The sequence below is a fragment of the Scleropages formosus genome, chromosome 23, assembly GCF_900964775.1.
Source record: "Scleropages formosus chromosome 23, fSclFor1.1, whole genome shotgun sequence".
Classification (NCBI taxonomy): Eukaryota; Metazoa; Chordata; class Actinopteri; order Osteoglossiformes; family Osteoglossidae; genus Scleropages; species Scleropages formosus.
Window position 1 is genome coordinate 3,992,610 of NC_041828.1, and position 14,064 is coordinate 4,006,673.

At 50.8% G+C, this 14,064-nt stretch overlaps 2 protein-coding genes across 5 annotated transcripts; one reads left to right on the plus strand and one right to left on the minus strand.

Annotated features, from left to right (window-relative positions):
- The first annotated feature begins 1,320 nt into the window (after nucleotides 1–1,320).
- Nucleotides 1,321–7,210, plus strand: txlna (taxilin alpha). Of its 2 annotated transcripts, none has more exons than XM_018759928.1 (11): nucleotides 1,321–1,382; nucleotides 2,156–2,308; nucleotides 2,418–2,675; nucleotides 2,748–2,839; nucleotides 3,699–3,869; nucleotides 3,951–4,145; nucleotides 4,305–4,424; nucleotides 5,207–5,281; nucleotides 5,491–5,583; nucleotides 5,672–5,767; nucleotides 6,229–7,210. In XM_018759928.1, exons 2-11 carry the CDS (start codon nucleotides 2,164–2,166, stop codon nucleotides 6,526–6,528), a joined length of 1,545 nt encoding a protein of 514 aa, XP_018615444.1. In that variant the 5' UTR covers nucleotides 1,321–1,382; nucleotides 2,156–2,163; the 3' UTR covers nucleotides 6,529–7,210. The 2 variants fall into 2 exon arrangements, with proteins under 2 accessions (XP_018615444.1, XP_018615445.1); XM_018759929.1 differs by having other exon boundaries at nucleotides 2,421–2,675.
- A 592-nt stretch (nucleotides 7,211–7,802) lies between these two features.
- On the minus strand, nucleotides 7,803–13,239 carry tdh2 (L-threonine dehydrogenase 2). Of its 3 annotated transcripts, XM_029248386.1 has the most exons (9): nucleotides 13,114–13,239; nucleotides 12,425–12,668; nucleotides 11,611–11,653; nucleotides 11,070–11,140; nucleotides 10,142–10,291; nucleotides 9,825–9,997; nucleotides 9,544–9,634; nucleotides 9,142–9,411; nucleotides 7,803–8,442 (listed from the first exon to the last, which is right to left on the minus strand). In XM_029248386.1, the coding sequence occupies exons 2-9, from the start codon at nucleotides 12,573–12,575 to the stop codon at nucleotides 8,297–8,299; spliced, it is 1,095 nt and encodes a 364-aa protein (XP_029104219.1). In that variant the 5' UTR covers nucleotides 12,576–12,668; nucleotides 13,114–13,239; the 3' UTR covers nucleotides 7,803–8,296. The 3 variants fall into 3 exon arrangements, with proteins under 3 accessions (XP_029104219.1, XP_029104218.1, XP_029104217.1); XM_029248385.1 differs by lacking the exons at nucleotides 11,070–11,140; nucleotides 11,611–11,653 and having other exon boundaries at nucleotides 7,805–8,439; XM_029248384.1 differs by lacking the exons at nucleotides 11,070–11,140; nucleotides 11,611–11,653 and having other exon boundaries at nucleotides 7,810–8,442.
- Between the last annotated feature and the right edge of the window lie 825 nt (nucleotides 13,240–14,064).

Sequence of the window (14,064 nt, forward strand, 5' to 3'; positions counted from 1 at the left end):
TATATACTGCTGGTTTTTAGTGGTGGGTTAGACAGTTTAAAAAAAAAAAAAAAACATTGTCTCCACAATCTCCTGTTCAGTGCCAGTTGTTGACCCAGTTAATCCCACAAACATGCAGTGATCATCTTATTACTCAGTGACATCCAGGAACACCTAACAGGCTGTGAACACTGGAAGCCAGATGTATTAGGTGGTCATGGGCTCCTGTTGGGGTGTGTTTTGCTGTTGGCTGACCACACAAAATCGGATCACTACAGGTCTTCTTTACAAAGGAATTTTCAGAAATGGATGGGTGAAGAAAACACAACTGAAAGCAATCAGAAAAACATATCTTTGAAAGTTCATGACTGGGCCGTCGTAACACGAGTCCCAGTGTTTACGAACTCAACCAAATGGCACGGGTTCAGTAGTATCTCTACAACACTGAGCATGTTACCAGCAAAATGTGTGATGTCACTTTCATGAGGGCTTGCAGGGGTTATCTGAGGTTCTCTAGTTCAAAAACCTGTATTAATATTGTCACATAGCTACATGCTGTTATGGGCTGTAAGATAATTGCACTCATTATTTTTGGCTTTTTCTGTAATCTCTGCTATTACATTTTAGAGAAATAGTCTGTGGCTTTTTGAATATGTTGTGTTAAAGTATATACTTTTCATTAAAGATTCACTGCTTAAGATTTCACTTAGAGAGGTAATAGAATTCATAATGTGCTACTAATCACCATTTAGGGCTACAGTAGGCTGTATATGTTTATTAAAGCTGATGCAGTTTAATTTATATAGGGATCAGAACTAATGAATTAGGGCGGCACGGTGGCACAGCAAGTAGCGCTGCTGTCTCAGCGCGTGGTGCGAGAGGACGTGCATTCGATTCCCACTCAGTCTGCGTGAAGTTTGCATGTCCTCCCTGTGTCTGTGTGGGTTTCCTCTGGGTGCTCTGGTTTCCTCCCACACTCCAAAGACATGCTGTTCAGGTTCCCCCATAGTGTGTGACAGAGAGAGAGAGTGTGTTCCACTGATGTATGGATGAGTGACCCAGTGTAAGTAGTGTACTATCTAGCAGTGTAAGTCACCATTGGTGAATAAGGTGTGTGGGCTGATAACACTACATAGAGTTCATTGGAAGTCGCTTTGGAGAAAAGCGCCTGCTAAATTAAATGTAACGTAATAAATTAAGTTCAGTGTCACCGGTCAGCGCTCCTGTCCACAAAGAAGACTACATTTCCCATACCCATGCAGAAAAATCCTGCTCCGGACGTCTATACGTCATCGTTGATTATCCAATCAGAGAGGGCGCCACTCCGGGTATTTCCTGTGTCAGTTGGCAGAGAGGAAAGCGGACAGTTGGAGTCTGTTTACTGTGGCTGTTGGAGAGCTGAGGTAAAAACTCAGTTGAAGTGTCCGTGTCGTAACGAAGAAACGTCTTATGACGAGTGTTCTTCCGTGCTCGTGTTTATTTGTGTGTGCGCGTGATTTCCCGACTTGCTCGCACCCTAGTTTCGCTTTTATAACTCGTCGGCGTGTGTCCAGCTAGTTAATAGCGAGCCTCAGCCTGCGCTCGGTTTCCTTAGCGCCTCACAGCGCCTCACCTCGCCTCACCTCACCGCGCGCGCAGCGACTTTCCCGCGCTGCTACGGAGCACCTCGTCGCTTCAAAATGACGCCCCGAATTGTGCGAAGGCCTCGCTTCGGCCCGCAAACTTGACAGTTTGTCCGCGGAGTCGCGCGCGCTCGGTCACGATCGGCGATGCTCGTCAGCGCGCGAGACTTGGTTGGGACTCTGGGGGGGCGCGCGCGTTCGTGTCTCGTCTTGCGCCTCGTGTCCTCGCGCGACTGAGTGAGTAGAATCGCGTGTTGCACCGTGTCTTCGCGTGTCTCCTGTCGTCCCCTGTTGTTGTCTCCTGTCATCTGTCCCACTGTCCATTTCGGCAAGAGACAAGGAGCTGAAAACCTGGAGAACTTGTCCGTCCGACGTCAGTTTACAGGCGTGTCGCTCTTATAAGCTTTTAGTAAGCGGTGCTCGGGTAACTTCCACTTTTAAAGTGTGTGTGTGTGTGTGTGTGTGTGTGTGTGTGTGTGTGTGTGTGTGTGTCAAGTCATCATTGCCTTGAACCTGTTGGATGCCGCACCTCGTGTTTGTCCCATGTTTCTCAGAGCTGGACATGAAGAAGCAGGACAGCGAGATTCAGGAGCCAGAGATGAGCGCCGAGTCGCCGAGCGGGGACGGCTCTGCCGGGCAGCTTCAGGAGGTCCCGGGGAGCCCGGAGGGGACCGACTTGCAGCGGGACACCGAGGTGAAAACCGGAGGTAAGCAGCCCCCCTGCTCTGGGACTTTGCCTGACGTGGGGGGTGCGGGGTGCACGACGTCTCCGTCCGGTAGCTGGATGTGGATTTTAATCAATCCCCACTTCTGCAGCAGATGAAGCGACAGCGCTACCAGGCTCGGCTGACGTGGCAGAGGAGCTGAGCAGACAGCTGGAGGACATCCTGAGCACCTATTGCCTTGGGGACAGCGATGGCGGCAGGGGGGAGGACAGGCCCGTGATGGATGGCACTGAGCTTAACGGCCTCGCGGAGAAAGATGACGGCAAGTCGGAGGAGCCCAAGCTGAACGGCAGCATGACGGACAAGGAGCAGAAGAAAGCACAGGAGAAGAAGAAGGTCAAGGGTTTGGGTGAGTGTCTGCGAGACGACCATGTAGTAAGAGCATGTGCCGCGGTCTAAGGAGCACCGTCTCGTTGAACAGGGAAGGAGATCACGCTCCTGATGCAAACCCTGAACACCCTGAGCACGCCAGAGGAGAAGCTCGCTGGGCTCTGCAAGAAGTACGCAGAACTGGTGAGTGTAGGGGCGCCACGGGTGGGGCGTAGCGGTTAACGCACCGCAAGCATGGACAGCGGCTTCGTTGCAGAAACCCTACGAAGCACTGAAGTTGCCGGGCGTTGGACTGAACTGCGTTGTCGCTTTCAGTCCCAACTAAGTGTGAGAGCTTTACGTAAAGGAAGTAGCGCGGCAGGTTGCGCTGTTCCCACACAGCTCCTGTTCGGGATCCGGGTCCGAATTCGATATGGTCTATCTAGAGGTTGTGTGGGATTCCTTACCCGGTGCAAAGTCGTGTCTGGAGGAAAGAGGTGCTACACAGAGTATCAGTTGGTCGTCTTGATTCAACATTACCCTGTACCTTTTAACTTAAAACTAAATGTAATTGCCTCTCCGAGGCAAATACTGACGTGTAAGGAAAGGGATGTTTACCGCAGTAATTTAGGGGTTCAGGGGTTTAGTTTGCCACCACAGGATGGTATCCTCCCTCGACCTGGAGAGGTCGTGTCCTTTCCTGTAGCGCCAAGGAAACGCATCCATCGCACTTTCGCACGAGCAGCACTCAGGGCTGCATTTTACACACCGCCTCATATAGGCAGCCGAAGGGCAACACTGCAAGGTCTGATGTACACAGGCGTTGTGTTGGCCAGCTGTTCGAGGGTCTGCGTTCTTTCAGACGTCTCGGAGGAATGCGTAGGACGGCAGTGATGCTTGCCGTGCTGCTGGCGACTCTGGAATGTTGGTCTTGCCAAGCAGCGCGAGCTGGGAAATGCAGGTTTGTGCTGCAGTGCAGCTGAACGTTTTCCCCGTGGCCGTTCAGGGTCCTCGACGGTATGATCGCAGGGCAAAGGGATGTTGACCGCAGGCTGTGTTTCAGCTGGAGGAGCACCGCAACGCCCAGAAGCAGATGCGGGTCCTGCAGCGCAAGCAAACGCAGCTGATCCAGGAGAAAGACCAGCTGCGGAGTGAGCACAGCAAGGCCATCCTGGCCCGCAGCAAGCTGGAGAGTCTGTGCCGGGAGCTGCAGAGGCACAACCGCACACTCAAGGTACGCGGGCGAGGCGGTTCGGACGGCGACCCGGACGCGAGCGCTCCCTCGGGTGACGGGTGTGTCTGGTGTCCGCTGCAGGAGGATGGGGTGCAGCGTGCCCGCGTGGAGGAGGAGAAGCGCAAGGAGGTCACCTCCCATTTCCAGGTGACGCTCAACGACATCCAGGCGCAGATGGAGCAGCACAACGAGCGCAACGCAGCGCTGCGGCAGGAGAACATGGAGCTGGCCGAGAAGCTGAAGAAGCTTATCGAGCAGTACGAGCTGCGGGAGGAGGTGAGCGGTTAGCAGCAATGGCCTGCCTGCCTGCAGAGGGTGCCGCTGCAACGCCCTAACAAATACATCACACGCATTTAAACACTGTGCCTTCGATTCTGTCGGGGTAATGTTGACTCGTTGCTCAGCAGTGTTGCGCTCTTCTCCTCCCCCCGTCAGCACATTGACAAGGTGTTCAAGCACAAGGACCTACAGCAGCAGCTGGTGGACGCGAAGCTGCGACAGGCCCAGGAGCTACTCAAGGAGTCGGAGGATCGCCACCAGAGAGAGAAGGACTTTGTGAGTGGTCCCCCCGAGAGAGGAGTAGACAGCTGTAGGGGTCACTGCCCTGGGGCCCAGTTTCTGTCCGCTGCTGGGATCATTTGCACCTGAACTGACATTGTTGTGGTCAATAGTCCAACTCCTAACCGCTAAGCCCCCTGCTGACCAGTGCTGGCCGAGCGACATGGTGGCACAGCGAGTAGCGCTGCTGTCTCTCAGCGCCTGGGTGGTGCAAGAAGATGTGGGTTTGATCCCTGCTCAGTCTGTGTGGAGTTTGCATGTTCTCCCCGTGTCTGCGTGGGTCTCCTCCAGGTGCTCCGGTTTCTTCCCACAGTCCAAAGACATGCTTTTCAGGTTCACCCATAGTGTGTGAGTGACAGAGGGAGTGTGTGTTCCACTGATGTATGGATGAGTGACCCACTGTAAGTAGTGTATCTAGCAGTGTAAGTCACCGTGGTGAATAAGGTGTGTGGGTTCATAACACTACATAGAGTTCATTTGAAGGTGCTTTGTAGAAAAGTGTCAAATAAATAAATGTAAATGAAATGCTGGTTTAGATGCTGATACTGTTTTATGGAGCCAAGGAAAAGCTTCTCATTTTACAAGCGGTGATGGTGTTCTGTGCAGGTTGACCCAAGAGCAGGACTTTGTGCTCCCAGAGGTTCTAGGAGAAATCCTGTCTCTCTTTGTGAGTTAGAGGTTCGGTGAAGGGAGCCGTCAATGCAGCACTTTGTGGCTCCTGCCAGACTCCTCTCGGGGGCGTTACCGCTCTCATTTTGTCCCCGCCGTTCTGTCCGCAGCTGCTGAAGGAAGCTGTCGAGTCGCAGAGGATGTGCGAGTTGATGAAGCAACAGGAGGTCCACCTGAAACAGCAGGTGAGGAGAAACCGCTGTATGGAGCTTGGCGTTGTACAGCAGGGTGTCTGTTCACGGTGCTACCGTTGGCTCAGAACGCCCAGCGCTTCAAGCTAACCTGCATTGTGTGATTGTGAAAAAATGACCTGTAGCTGCAACATATCATAAATGATTTGGCGCATAATAATACTCATTATCTCCAAGTGTTTTCATTAGTGTTTCTTTTCCAGCTCTCTCTATACACAGAGAAGTTTGAAGAATTCCAGAACACACTTTCCAAAAGCAACGAGGTGTTTACCACATTTAAACAGGAGATGGAGAAGGTGAGCTCGCACCCGGTACTTCCTGCCGTCACGGTTCAATTCTCCGTCCCTCAAACATGGGGCGGATCTCACACCTGAGCTCTTGCAGATGACCAAGAAGATCAAGAGGCTTGAGAAGGAAACCACCATGTACCGTTCCAGATGGGAGAGCAGCAACAAGGCGCTCCTGGAGATGGCGGAGGAGGTAATGGGTCATTGGTGGACTGTCCCCGTGTGTGTGTGTGTGTGTGTGTGTGTGTGTGTGTGTGTGTGTGTGTGGAGACACTACAGTAGTCTGTGTGGTCTGAAGGAGCTGTTTTTATTTAGTTTAATTTAAAAAAGTATGTAGAACAGTGGCACTGAAGAGAGCTCACCTCTCTCTTGCCTTTATATCTGGTTGACAAGAGGGGAAAAAAGTTTAGCTCCCTTTGTTTTCTGCAGTGAATTCCCAGCAACTACTATATAATTGTAGGTAAATGACCTCATTTACTGGGGAAGCTGTATGAGTGGTGTGGGAGACAGTGTACTACTTGTGCGCCGCTGTGGAAGCCGAGAGCGGAGATGAGATCGTTCGGGGGAGGGGACGGGGCAGGTACAGGCCCCGGTGATGCTGGGTGGAGGATGTGCAAACAGACTAGTGATGGCACTATCTGTGTGTGTGCGCAGAAGACAGTGCGGGACAAAGAGCTGGAGGGCCTGCAGGGGAAGGTGCAGCGGCTGGAGAAGCTGTGCCGGGCGCTTCAGACGGAGCGCAACGAGCTCAGCAAGAGAGTCCAGGGCGTGGCAGGTCCAGGTCAGGGGCCCGGCGGGGCCATGCAAGCGCCACAGCCCACGGACTCCATTCCAGCAGCCTCTCCCGGCAGTCCAGCCCTTGAGGCTCCGCCCTCTTCCCCCACCTGTCACTGCAGTGCCGAATCGGAGCTGGAGGTGGCGCCAGAGGGCAGCGTTGTCACGGCCCAGGAGTGAGCAGGGCCCTCCTGTGGGCACGTGTCTCTGTCCCCTTAGGGCAACAACCCCACATCGCTTCCCTCCCCCCATCCCCCTATTCCATTCCGTAACACATCCCAGCATTCCCTGCACGGCAACAAGCTGCTGTTGGTCGGTGCAAGGCATCTGCACCGATTATGGAAACACGACCATAGTGTGTGTGGGGTTCCTCTGTTCTCCCTTTAAACGAGCAGCTGACTGCATGTGTATGAAGGTGTATGTGTGCGCGCTGTGGGGGCTGCCATCCCTCTGCATGCCACACAAGTGGGAAGCGCAGGAAGGTTCCCCCCCCAGCACTGCGCTCCATCTGCTGCCTTAACGGGTGTGTGCGGCGCTGCAGGTCGCACGCTGACCTGCTCGCTTCTTCTTCAGGAAACGCTTGTTTGAACGCTGTCGTCAATCTGATCGATCATTTTCTCAGTCTGGATAGCAAAAACGGAGCAGACGATCTGTCAGCTTCGGGAAGGAGGGCAGGTGCACTTCTCTCGTTTCATTTCCTACTCTCGCATATCACTTTGTGTTGTAAAAGCCACCTAACTTTAGGTTGTTTATATTTTATATGACACATGTATTGTAACGTTTCTACCTATGAAGTACAAATCATTTAGATTTTTTTAATTATGGAACTTAAGGATATTTTAATTTTCTTTGCTTTTTCTTTTGTGGCCTGATCTACAGCTGTTAACTTTCCTAAATGATGCAGTCTATAATATTAAATAATTAAAAAACTTAAATCCCACTTTGCTCATTTTTGTCACCATGTCAACTCTTGGCTTTTATATAAATCCACTTTGTTTTATTACACGTAACATTAAGTGGATGATGCAGCAGGGTTTCTGTAAGGAAACTGCAAACATTGGGCTTTACAACCTATAGTCATGCACTTTTTTTTTCCCCAGTTCCTGAAGGTAAATATCACACACATTGTCACATCAACACTGAACGAGGCTGTCGGTTCACAGCCACATGGTGTAAACGCGCGTTCTGCTGCAGCCGTGACAACCTCTGTTCCACACCAACCCTGCCTCAAACTGCAGCTCACAAGTATTAACAAGGTACCAAAGACTACAGTACTGCCTGTGTGTGGTACTGTACTTGTACTGTCTACACATTTCTCTACAATAAAAAGTACTCAAGTTTCAACAGTTTTATTGTGTCATGTTGACTTAAATCTGGTTGATATACAGGGGAAATTACAAGTGTTCAGCTGACCCTCAGTTGTATAATAACCCTGGAAAACATTTTTAGAGACAAGTACAGGCTCTGCACACTACATGTACCCCCCTAAAAAAAAAGTTTTTACAGCAGTCCTACTGGTCCTGCTGCAGTAACTGGTTTGTTTTGCAAAGGAACATTGACAAGCAGAGGCTGGCCGCTCAAGGAGAGGATTGCGTTGTCGTTCTTTAATACACCGGGCAGTTGTCATCCTTCGGAGCAGAGAAACAGTTGCACCATGCTGACCTCAACCGCTCGAACCCCTCCCTGCGAGGACCGACGCTGAGCCATAATGCACGAGTAAACGGGTGCGTCTGAACACTGCTTCAACTTACCTTGGTTACTGGGGGGTGGTGAGATTCTCAAGTACGAGTAAAAGGCAAAGATGGAGAAACGACGTGTGATGTGACAGATGGCCGAGGAGGAGAAACGGGCGTTTGTGTGTAACAGTCCTGATCTGCTCTGTACAGTAACCCCACCCCCTCCATCCCCGCCAGCGCAGACCCCAGGAGCGAGTCCCTCGGAGTCACCGCTAGCTGCAGGGAAGCCCCGCCTTGGCTCTCTGCTCCCGCAGCGCCCCCAGCACGTCCACCACCAGGTCCGGGAGCGAGTAGGCAGGCCTCCAGCCCCAGTCCCTGCGAGCGTTGCTGTCGTCGAAGCGCATGGGCCAGTTGTCTGCTGTGGGTGACACACACACGAATGGGTCCGTTTGCCATGGATTGGAAAACCGCTCACGCACTCCTACGGACATCGCATGGGACAATAACAGACCTATTTCCGTAAAAGGAAATCTCAGCACACTATTTTCCACCATGTCGAGAACTCCCTGGTCACAGATTTCTAGCCTTATGAACGCTTCGCTTGAGTTTTTCAAGGTACAACATTTTTTCCAGATTATTTATCCTTAATAGTTTTCGCCTCACATCTCTTTTACATCCTTTTCCCACCAGATGGCAGTAAAGAGCACTTAAAAAAACAGGACTGATGAACCACCTGGTTTCCTCTCACCCCCCACAGTGTTTACAGTTTGTTCCTGACTGTCGGTGATCAGTTAGATGAAAAACATTGATTCGTGTCCTAAATATCTGCAATCAATAAATAGGAGTCTGGAGAAAATATTTAATTTCTTGTTTTAATATAGCTCTAAGTTAACTCTTTACTTTTATAGAACTCAGCTTATCATTCAGGGATACCGTTATTAACCTAAGTAACACTGGAGTAACAAAAATTTAGGAACACAGTTGCGGTCCCAGTTGTGTTTGTGAGCCGAGGAACTCGCGTATTATATACCAAAGTAACCGCGGTCCCATGTGACGACAAACGAGTACAGAACGACCCCTCGGGTAGGTATTAAAACCAGGCAATCCCTGGACTTACCGATGGTCTGCCGAGCCAGGTCGGGGTTGTAGGTGACCCTCAGGTGCGGCAGGTGTTTGCGGATCTCCTCGGCCACCTCCTCAGGGGTGAAGCTCACCGCTGCGATGTTGTACGTGCGCAGCGAGAGCTGCCGGTCGGGTGCCTGCATGAACTCCAGTGTGGCGCGGTGGCAGTCGCTGATGTGCATCATGGGAAGGCGGGTGTCGGGCCGCAGGTAGCATTCAAAATGGCCAGTGGTGAGCGCGGCGTGGAATATCTGCACAGCGTAGTCTGGCACAGAGAGGAGGGAGGAGTACTTACGGTTCACACTGTCACACACGCTTAGATGACCGCGCAACAAAACGTGCGTGTGGGCACACGGTGATTCCGAGATACTCCTTGACGAGAATACCGTGGCGTTACCTGTAGTGCCCCCCCTGGGCTGTGTGTCCGCCGAGACGATGCCTGGGTAGCGCAGGCACCGGAAGTCCAGTCCATATTTGTGATGTAGATACTGGCAAATAAGCAAAGCACAGGTTAGAGTGGAGCTCTGCAAGGAGAGAGGAATGACAAAGAAACAAGGTAAACGTGGGATGCAAACACCCAGAAGCATCCTGCAAGGCTCAAGTCAGCCTGAGGATCCCTTTAGGACCCCTAGACCAAATGCGTCATGTCCAGAGCCTACAAGAACACCGGAAGTGCACCTCTCCCATCAGCTCCCCGTGAACTTTGGACACCCCGTAGATGGTGCGTGGCCTCTGCACACACAGGTCCGGGGTGGGGTCGCGAGGCGACGAAGGCCCGAAAGCCCCGATGGTGCTGGGGACGAACAGGCGCAGGCAGTTCTCCAAGGCCAGATCCAGGACGTTGTGGAGACCTGGGGTCCAAAGATGGACAGACGGCAGAGTCAAGAAGGGATGGAGAAGAAGGAAAAGAGGCCGAGAAACACACCGCTCACCCCTGAGGCCTCTGGGAGAAGGAAGGGGATGGAGTGACGGGCAGCGGTTAAGGAGACACGTACCGGTGATATTAATCTTGCGAGCCAGCGGGACGTTCACCTCGCCCACGGCACTCAGCATGGCGCTGTAGTGTATCAGCCAGGTGATGCGGTTGTTCACCACCAGCTCCTTCATGTTCTTGTAGTCCAGGACATCCGCGTACACAAAAGGTCCTGTGGGGAGGAGGAGGACAGCAGCATGAATGGAGAAGTTAAAAATGGCTTTACTCTGTTTTTACAGATGATTTTTTTTTCTTTTTTTTTTTTAAAAAAAAAGCACTGGTCCCATTTGGTGATGTCGGTGGTTAACGCGTCTTCTGCTGGTTTGACTGGTTTCAGTTCAAGGGGATGGCAATCAATGGTCATCACCATTGCAGGTAGTCAAGGATTCTACTGAACCCTGGTGACAGCAGAAGGTCCTGCTCTACCAGGAGACTTTGAGGAGGTAGACAGACGACGTACATTTCCATGTATCGTAACCTCTTCTCCAGTGCAGGGTCATGGTGGTCTAACCCTAACCCAACAAACATGGGGAGTGAGGCAGGGTACAACCAGAATGGGACACCAGCCCATTAGGGAGCAATTACACACACTCTTTCACATGCACACACACACACGAGCAAGAAGTTTACTTCTAATACTCTCAACAGCAATGACCATCGCCTTTCACTTAAGACCCATTCACGCATTCCAGGAAAAGTTGGGTGCGCAGCTATGAAATGCACTCAAGTACACAACCTGCCTTCACGAGGGAAAAACATCATCCTGGAGGCGTTAAAACAGCAGACTGCGACTGCAGAAGTGATGTTCACTCTAAATTCATTTCCCCGTCCCCTCAGCTCTCGAGTAATGATGGACGCCGTTTTTCCATTTACGACACTACAACTTCAGAACACGGCATCAAAGGTCTTGTCCGTTTTCTCCGGGAGCGTTTAATAAAGGGAGCACTTACCACTGTTGAACACCTCCGGCGAGGGCTTCTTGATGTCCGACAAGATCACGTTGTCAACCCCATAGTGTTTTCTGAGATCGACAGAGAAACACACACAGCGTGCAGGCAATGAGTCCTCACACATTCGAACGATCGGAAAAGACCACGACGAAAAGCAGCCGCCACCGAAATGCAAACACGTCCACCTCGAGGGACGAGGAAACAAGAACGCGGGAGGCGGAGCAACGGCAGGGTGACGCGGCAAGGCAGCACACTCCCGAGATGATCGCCGTTTGTTAGCATCCATCTATCCCCAGGTATGAGGTAGGGTTCAGCACAGCAGGACACGCAAACACACAAAGGAGAACTCAGAGTCCACCACTTCATCGGCATTCAAGGAAGGAAGGAAACGCACAGCAACCCAAAGAAAACGGGGAAAAGGCTGCAGGTAACAGCCATCATATCATCCAACAACCAGGTTCACACACACACACACACACACACACACACACACACCAAACCCAAGAACAAAGTCAACAGAAAGCCTTTCTGATGTTCACACCTTAACATCTGAGCAAGACCAACCCCCAACTGTCCAAGACCGCCTATTAAAAAAAGTCAAAAGAAGAGGTTACACCATTTGATATTTTCATAAACACGCTACATATGTAACATCCACACATCAGAAATCTGAGCTCGAATGTCTTCTGGGCTTGGGTGGGAGTGCTCTCATCACAATACACCTGGATGGTGTTTCAAAAAGCGCAGTGATGGACGTCACCATAAAAAAGTACTGCATGATACTGCCATATTTCATCTCCGAATCCTGAACGAAGTCAACTGCTAGCAAAGCGGTTAAAGCTCCCTGCCTTTGGATGTAAAGGTCGCAGGTTTGAATCTCACCTCCAGCAAGGTACTTAGCCTAAATTAGCCAAATTACTCCACTTCATTACCCAGGTCTGAATACAGATAAATCATTGTAAGTGAGCAGGTCCCAATTCGCCCCCTCTGGTGAGGAGGAGAGACCATCTAAGGGATGGTTTTTGTAGCCTCTACCTGCAGGGCCACATGTTGACACACACGTCACTCCTCTCAGAAAAGCTGTCAACTTTTTCTGATATAATAACTCAAAAACTTTCCATTGTTGTGAAGACCACCAGGTTGGACAAAACGCCTTTCACGGTGGCCATTGTGCTGCGGGGGTCTCATTATGCCCCGGACCCCTGTTTACCCCCCGCGGGCATTGTCATGGAACAAAGTGGCAAAAATGGGCTCGCGAGACTGAAAACAAAAAAAAAAAAAAAAAAAAAAAAAAAAAAAAAACAGCCCGACCTGCAGGGGACAGGCGCTGCGCTGCGGACCCCCCGGCCACCCACCAGTGATGAGCACCCGGGGGATCTCCGGGGGGGACCAGCTCAGGGCGGCCGCGTGCTGCTGGGAGCCGCCCGGGAGACCCGCGCTGCCCCGCCGACCCCCGCGAAGAGCCGCCGCCGCCGCCGCCGATCGGAGCCGCACAGCCGACAGCATGGAGAGGGGATCCGAGTGTCGGAGCGCGGAGGAACAGAGCGACGCGGGCGGCTTCTCCCTTCTGAGCTTCTCTCCTCAGACCCCCTGCAAGAGCTGATGACAACAAGGAGGACGGAGTGAACACACGTGTTCGACACATCGATGTAACACAGTGAGTGAGTGAGTGAGTAAGATCGCAGTGGAGCCGCTTCGCTCCCTTGTTTCTATACCCATCATTCAAATCAAATGCCTTCCGAATTACAAACTCACTGACTTACCCGCGCAAATTACTGTCTAAATTCCCCAAAAAACCCACTTTTTATACTAATAACACTAGCTTCCATTTGCAACTTTGCTTTAGTAACTTTTTTCAGGTTGTGAGATTTTATCCGCGTAACTGTTACTGTCGCAACAACATTGCCGATTGTTATGTTGTGTAATGTTAGAAATTTTCACAAGTGGAGGGGGAAAGAAAAAAAGAAAAAAAAAAAAACACACTCCCAACTAATCCAAAAACTGTGGTACAGTCCCGCCCAGATTAAGGTACAATCGTATTTACCTGTAAAACGCCGACACCCAGAACCAGAGAAATCTCTTCCCGCCGACGCTGGAATGAAGACCGAACACGCGGCACGTGCAGACCCAAATTTCTGGCGAATAGCGCTGATATAGGCGTTTTACACCCTTTAACCGTAAGAGTTAAATGGCTCGTCTCTGATTGGCCACAGATGCGGTGGCCCACACTCCTATTGGCGGCGAGAACTGCACGCGCGTTGTATAGTGGGACTTGAAGTTTTTGTCCTTTCAAAATGTGTCACCAGTTTACGGTAGAACCGCCTTGTGCTGGACTACATGGTCCAGCTTGCAAAGTAAACATGCTAACTCATCACCACGCTTATGTATTGTACGTGGCGGTTTAGCTGACTTGGACTTATTTGAAGACCACAAGCAGGGGTAGAACATGATAGGAGTCAAACACGCATAGTTACATAGGAATGAAACAAGCACTTCATTGGCCTTCACATATAAACCATTAGAGTAAGTGGTCTTCTGAATGAGTTGTCTTGACTCAGTCTGTCAGAAACAAAGTATGGTTCTTTCTTCACATCTCACCATTGCTCTAGATCATTACAATGAAAACGTACTCAAAGTAGCACAAGACAATTTATATTTTTGGTGAACATCTAGCAGTGCCACCAGTCTCTCCAACGTTGGCGGAACCTCAATGTCAATGTACGAGACCCGTAAACGGCCTGTTTTATGGGTCTCGTACATCGAGTCTTGGGTCGTGTACAATGAGTTTCTTAATTAGCAGTCTTTACCCAAATTTTAAGAACATCCTTCAGCCAAATTACAAATCCCATTCTGTCCTCTGACGTTGTTTGCTTTTTAAGGACACGAAGACCTTGTTTGGTTTAGAGGAACCATTTCACCAATTGCTTAACCTGCATTCTGACTTACCAAAAACAGAGTATTTTGCAGAACTAGCTTCAGATAAATGCTTAGCTCA

Coding starts and splice junctions, on each gene's coding strand:
- txlna (XM_018759928.1), top strand. CDS start 2,164: ATGAAGAAGCAGGACAGCGAGATTCAGGAGCCAGAGATGAGCGCCGAG. Junction 2,676..2,747: donor GAAGAAGGTCAAGGGTTTGG/GTGAGTGTCTGC, acceptor CTCGTTGAACAG/GGAAGGAGATCACGCTCCTG. Junction 5,768..6,228: donor TCCTGGAGATGGCGGAGGAG/GTAATGGGTCAT, acceptor GTGTGTGCGCAG/AAGACAGTGCGGGACAAAGA.
- tdh2 (XM_029248386.1), bottom strand. CDS start 12,575: ATGCTGTCGGCTGTGCGGCTCCGATCGGCGGCGGCGGCGGCGGCTCTT. Junction 10,292..11,069: donor GCCGGAGGTGTTCAACAGTG/GTAAGTGCTCCC, acceptor TCCTCCCCACAG/GACCTTTTGTGTACGCGGAT. Junction 9,998..10,141: donor TCGCAAGATTAATATCACCG/GTACGTGTCTCC, acceptor TTTGGACCCCAG/GTCTCCACAACGTCCTGGAT.